Source organism: Calliphora vicina, chromosome 5 (genome assembly GCF_958450345.1).
Source record: "Calliphora vicina chromosome 5, idCalVici1.1, whole genome shotgun sequence".
NCBI lineage: Eukaryota > Metazoa > Arthropoda > Insecta > Diptera > Calliphoridae > Calliphora > Calliphora vicina.
This window is the reverse complement of record NC_088784.1, coordinates 12,053,527-12,059,940: the sequence shown is the minus strand read 5'-3', so window position 1 is coordinate 12,059,940 and position 6,414 is coordinate 12,053,527. Positions and strand designations below refer to the sequence as shown.

The following is a 6,414-nucleotide window of genomic DNA, read 5'->3' as shown; positions in this document are numbered from 1 at the left end:
TCCTCTTCCTCAGATTCTCAGCAAGATATGTACGGTTAATATCGTCTTGACATTTTCTGAGCATGTGGCCTGTCCGGATATCCGCAATGAATTCCTTTTGATTTATAATTGCCCAAAGAGTTTCATTGGAGATTATATTTGGCCAAAGTCTTGAATGATTTTTCGCAAGCAGCGGAGATTTCCTAGTTTCGCATCCGTCTAGGACCAATTCTTTAATGCTCTCTTTGAATATTCTAATTTGTGTACTCCTGGAGGTATGTGTTGATGTCCAAATATTTTCCAAAGAGCTGAAGAAGGTGCAAATCTTATTTACACGACATCTTATATCTCTGGCTGAACCTTGATTGGCTGCCCGATATCAAAATTATGTTACAATATCAATTGGCTTTTCTCAGTTGTTTATATGCACTTCGTCTTGGGTATATTTATGGATAATCGGACAAATGCGACGAACTTCTGCACGATATCCTCCATTCCGTATATGTCGGAGTCTTTATTGGCGAGGAGACAAAAAATTTCCCAGTAAACCCCAGAATTTTCCTAAGTAGTTTTGGGATACTCATCCAGCTCAATGTTGAGGAGTAGTGGCTATTGGGCACATCCCTAACTCACACCTTTCTGTACCAGTATTCGGCCTCTCAACTGATGTTCATGCCATAATCAATTTCTTTTTCCTGATTTTAATTGGCAGGGTTGGTGGTGTTTATATGCACTCCATCTTGGGTATATTTATGGACAGTCCGACAACTACGGCGAACGTCTTCACGTCATCCAACATTCCGGTTATGTCGGAGTGTTTTTGGGCGTGGAGACATAAAAGTTCCCTGTAAACCCCAGGGTTTACCTCTGTGGTTTTGGGATACTCATGACATTATATCATCGATCTCAATGTTGAGGAGTTGTGGCTATAGGGCACATCCCTAGCTCACACCTTTATGTACCAGTCGGCCTCTCAACTGATATTCATGCTGTAATCAATTTCTTTTCCCTGATTTTAATTGGTAGGATTGGTGGTGTTTATATGAACTCCATCTTGGGTATATTTATGGACAGTCCGACAACTACGGCGAACGTCTTCATGTCATCCACCTTTTCGAATATGTTGGAGTGTCTGTGGGCGAGGAGACATAAAAGCTCCCTGTAAACCCCAGGATTTTGCTCAATGGATTTGGGATATTCATGACATTACAGCATCGAGCTCAATGTTGAGTAGGGTGTTTCCCTAACATACACCTTTATGTATCAGTATTCGGCCTCTCAACTGATGTCCATGTAATCCTTTTTATTAGAGAACTTTCAAAATCTATGAAACATAGGTGGAGAGATTTGCACCATTCGATAGATTGCTCGGCAATGATCGGCAATATATTGACGTCGATATTCGTGACCTGAAATCAACGTGTTCATACCGGATTTTAGGTTATATATAGTCTGACTATCATTTGTTTATTATGTGAGCTATTATCTTATTAAAAATTCTCTCTTATTTTAGCAGTCCTATAGAATTCCCTGCTTTGGAAACAGGGTGATGGTAACGAAGTTCCCTTCTTCAGCACAGCAATCTTCAATGAGTGGGTATAAGGTTTCAGTGCCCTTCATACGTTTCGCATCGATAAGTCGGAGTGTATGTGGCGAGGAGACATAAAATTTCCCATTAGTTTCCTCTGTGATGTTGGCATAGTCATGACTAGGGGGCGGATTTTAATGCATTTATAAATAGATTTATGCGCCTAATGATAGGCAAGAAATCTGTTAAACGAAATAGTTATTACAACGAAAAACAACAAAAACAAAATAGATAAATACTTGTTCTGTTTGTTTGTTTTCATGCTTTAATAATTCTTTTTTAATAAAGCATATTGTTAGGCTCATAATTTTATTTATAAATGCATGAAAATCCGCCCCCTAGTCATGACATTACAGCATCGAGCTCAATGTTGAGGAGTAGTGGCTTCAGCCACTCAACTGATGCCCATACCGTCATCATTTGCATTCGAGTACTTTCAAAGTCTATGAACGAATGATTCTCGGAGATGATCGGCATCTAAAATCATCTTTTTATACCAGATTTTAGGTTATATATGGTCGGACAATCCTTTGTTTATTATGTAGGCGATTATCTTATTACAATTGCTGAGTAGTCTGATAGCTCTCTGTCTTTTGACGTTGTCAATTCTCTTTTGTATTCATTAGGGGTTTGATGGTAAAGAATTTGGTGTTTGTTAACTGGCAAACATATCGAAAAAGTAAAAATTTTAACTTCAAAGATGTTTGTCATGAGGTTTTCTTCTCCAATTCTTTGGTGTTCTTGTAATTATTTCTTTCGCAATTGATCCAATCTACATAATGGTGATCGTTAGCCTTAAGGTTGATCCATCCAGAAAGGATTAGCGCCAATCTGGTTTTCTGTAGAATGATCTATTAACTGATCACGATACCTTATGAATTCGCTCGGGGGAAAAGAAAGTTCCGCCGATGACAATACTGTGATTTTGGTCAGCTTCAGTTCCAAGCCAGCTCATTATGAACTCCATGCCGGTATTATTACTGCCCAATTGAGTAATGGAGTAATTTATTCATGATGTTCTTCTGAATGATTGTTGTTAAAGTGGTATTTTTGCAGACGTTCGGTTGGAGCGTTTCATTGTCGAATCGGTTTTTAGTAGCTGGGTCTGTCAATATATCAACATCAAACATTCTTGAGAAATTATTTCTATCGCATTTCATCCACTTTACCTAAAAGCGAACTTTAGGTTGATCCATACAGAAAGGACTAGCGCCATTTGTTGCTGATTACAATATGCCCAATATGGGTTTTCTGTAGAATGATAACTACATTACCTTATGACTGCGTTTGGTAGGGGAAGAGAGTATCGCCGATGAGAATACTGTGATTTCGGTCAGCTTCAGTTCCATTTCAGCACATCATGGTCTCCATGTCGGTATTAGTACTGCCCAATTGAGTAATGTATTAATTTATCCATGATATACTTCTGAATGATTGTTGTAAAAGTCGTCTTTTTGCTGACGTTCGGTAAGTTCGGTTGAAGCATTTCATTATCGAATCTGTTTTTAGTAACTGGGTCTGCCAATTTATCAATAGCAAATATTCTTGAGGAATTCTTTCTATCACATTTGATCCACTCTACCTATAAGTAATATGATGCCACATTATCTTTGGTTGATTGGTTTTCGGGAGAGTCGGGCCATCAGACTTCGGATATTCCAAGAAGAATTCGTGATCCGTATTTCAGTCGCCTTCAATTTATGGTGCTGTTTGTTTCGTTTTGAGTTTATTTCGGTTTATTTAATTAGCTGAATTTAAAATGAGTGAATTCTGGAGCTAGGAATGCTGGTTGAGTATCCAGACATATTTGAACCACATGATTGAACGGCACAGCCTCGTTTGTAGAAAACAGGAAGCACCAGGTCTCGAAAGCTGTCAGTTATGAGGTGTCAACTATCGACATAACAAACAAGCAAACATTTTCAAACACAAGTTGTGTAATCCATGACAGTTGGATCCATGACAGATGAGTTTTACTCGCCAAAGATTGTACAATGAAAAACAGCTGTATTAACCATAAGTTTTTAAGAATTATTTTTATTTTTAGCAGTGCATACTCCAGATATTGATCCCTTTTGAGCAGCACACTAAATTTAATGAGAACACTATTATCATCATTATATTCTTATTTAAAAAGTATCCTTTTGACTGTGCCAGTACAAGGTACTCCAAAATTGTATAGTTTTTTTTTAAGAGCGTTTTTTATATTATAAACTTTTATGTAACATAAAACTTTAAATGTTGTAAAATTAACGTCAATTCTGTCATTATACATGTAAGTATTTTATAACAACAAAAAGCTTTGTGTCAGTTTTTCTTATATTTTTTTACATTTTTTTGTTTGGGATGTCATCAGATTTTTGTGTTTTCCTGCAAAATTTTCTTATTTTGTTAGCGTTGCAAGTATTTTTTTTTAACTGCTTGGTTGTTATTGGAGTTTGTGTTTTAAGAACAACCACTATGCTACTTCAGCAAGTACAGCAATAGCAGCAACAACTACTTGTGTCACTACTTTTGCCACTACTACTACAGTTGGGGACAGTTGGGGAAAACTCAACAACCATTAAATATCACACCATGTAACAAGACAAGACTCAATGACTGTTTGACTGACATTGCAATGCACATCAATGAAATCAGCAGTGCTGCTGATGATGATGGTGGTGGTGATGCTGGTGGTTGGTGTCAGTGGCAGTGTTAGTAGCGGCTTTAGTAGCATAAGCATTGACAATAATAGCAACAACAACAACAGCAAACAGCATCAGCAGCACCATCATCACATTAATGTGAAGTGAAGAGGAACGTGAGTTGGTTACGTGATCGGAAATTAAATATTTTTTTTTTCTGTTTGTCTTTTTCATGTCTTCTTGTTTTTTTTTTCTTTCTATTTAGCACCGTTATTTGCTCCACTTCCTTTTTTTGCTTCTTTTTATACCCTACCCTGTTTTGTAGCCATATTATTAGATAAAGATTCAAAGGAAAAATGTAAACAATTTTGCAAACCAATTGGGTGGAGTGGGGCTATTGTAGAAACAAACCGTGTGATGGTATTAAATTTATAAAAGGCAGCAAAGCAACTACATTGAATTTGCTAAAAGAACAAATTAAGGTTGTTAAGAGGAATGGCAGCAAAAAAAAAGTGGAAAAGGAAATTTACAAATGTCCTACGACTGGCATGCAAATGAAGCTTATAAACATATACATTTTCAAAATCGAACAGGCCTTTTTTTATAACGGCCAAGCATGAGTATTAATTTTTAAGTGAAGAAATAAAATATTTATGATTATAGATTTATATTTGCCTGGATAAAATATATAAGAAAGAAAATCATAAATAATAAATGATGGTTTAAAAAATAATAAACTAAAGAACTATTCACAAACTATTTTATCCAAGATAAACCATTTATTTGTATCTAGGCCTTCCATTAGTCAGTGACCAGCTACTTTCATAGTTTACTTAAGCTCCTCAAAGACCTAAAATACTATCCTTCATTCCAATGGCTTTCAAATTATATAGCAGCAAAGTATGTAGATCAAATATAAAATATAAGCATTTTTGTTATTGAAAAACCTTCTTTTTTATGCCGAACATATTTAGAAAAAATATTCTTATGAATGACCAAAAAAGAAACACATCCGGATTATGTCTTAAACAATAAATTAAAAGCCTGCAAGAAAAAATATCATAAATAAATCATATACAACCACTAAAATATCATAACAATCTTATCAGTAAAAACTTGCGTTAGCATAAACACCTGGATTCTTATCTTAAGTTCAAAACCACAATATTCGTTCACTATATAAACTCCCCCCAAAAACATAATTGATATTAGTTTCTCTTACCTACTCTAACGAAACAATTCCATACTAATAATGGTGTCCAAAACTTTATTCGGTCTCTTGGCAGTGCTGGCTTGTGCCCAGGCTGTTTTCGGTGTAGCCATCATCACTAAGTCTCAATGGGGTGGTGCTCCTGCCACCAGCAAAACCTCCTTGGCTAGTGGTTTAGCTTATGCTGTCATCCATCACACTGCTGGTGCCTATTGCTCCACCAAGGCCAGCTGTATTCAACAAATGAAAAATATTCAAAGTTATCATCAGAAAACTTTGGGTTGGTCCGATATTGGTTACAACTTCTTGATCGGTGGTGATGGCAATGTTTATGAAGGTCGTGGCTGGAATGTAATGGGTGCTCATGCCACCAACTGGAACTCTAAGTCAATTGGTATTTCCTTCATGGGTAACTATAACAATGATAAACCCACTGCTGCTCAAATCTCTGCCGCTAAGGGTTTGTTGGCCGATGCTGTTGCTCGTGGTCAAATTAAATCGGGTTATGTTTTGTATGGTCATCGTCAAGTTGGATCTACTGAGTGCCCTGGCAATAATTTGTATAGCGAAATCAAGAAATGGTCTAACTGGAAGGCTTAAGTTAAAGAAAAATTTTGTGTTGTTTAAATGAACTGAAATAAAGATGAATTTATTATTGAAATTATTGTTTTAAATTTTTTTAAAGTTTTATAAAGAATTAAAGTTAATTAGTGGCTTAAATGCATCAATATCTATTACAATTAGAAGTTCCTAATTCCGGCTTTCATTTTTTTTTGTAAGTTTCCTTGCTTCGATTTTGGTTTTACCAAATCACCATGTATAAATTTATAGCGTTCAACAACACGTGCAAAAGCAATGAGGCCCATTTTGTTCCTAAACTGAACTAGAACTGAACTAGAACTGAACTAGAACTGAACTAGAACTGAACTAGAACTGAACTAGAACTGAACTAGAACTGAACTAGAACTGAACTAGAACTGAACTAGAACTGAACTAGAACTGAACTAGAA

General features: G+C 36.0%; 1 protein-coding gene across 1 annotated transcript; it reads left to right on the top strand.

The window, feature by feature from the left end:
- Window positions 1-5,427: 5,427 nt before the first annotated feature.
- On the top strand, window positions 5,428-6,004 carry LOC135960751 (peptidoglycan-recognition protein SC2-like). The gene has a single exon (XM_065512122.1). The coding sequence runs from the start codon at window positions 5,447-5,449 to the stop codon at window positions 6,002-6,004; it is 558 nt and encodes a 185-aa protein (XP_065368194.1). The 5' UTR covers window positions 5,428-5,446.
- Window positions 6,005-6,414: the final 410 nt, after the last annotated feature.

Coding starts and splice junctions, on each gene's coding strand:
- LOC135960751 (XM_065512122.1), top strand. CDS start 5,447: ATGGTGTCCAAAACTTTATTCGGTCTCTTGGCAGTGCTGGCTTGTGCC.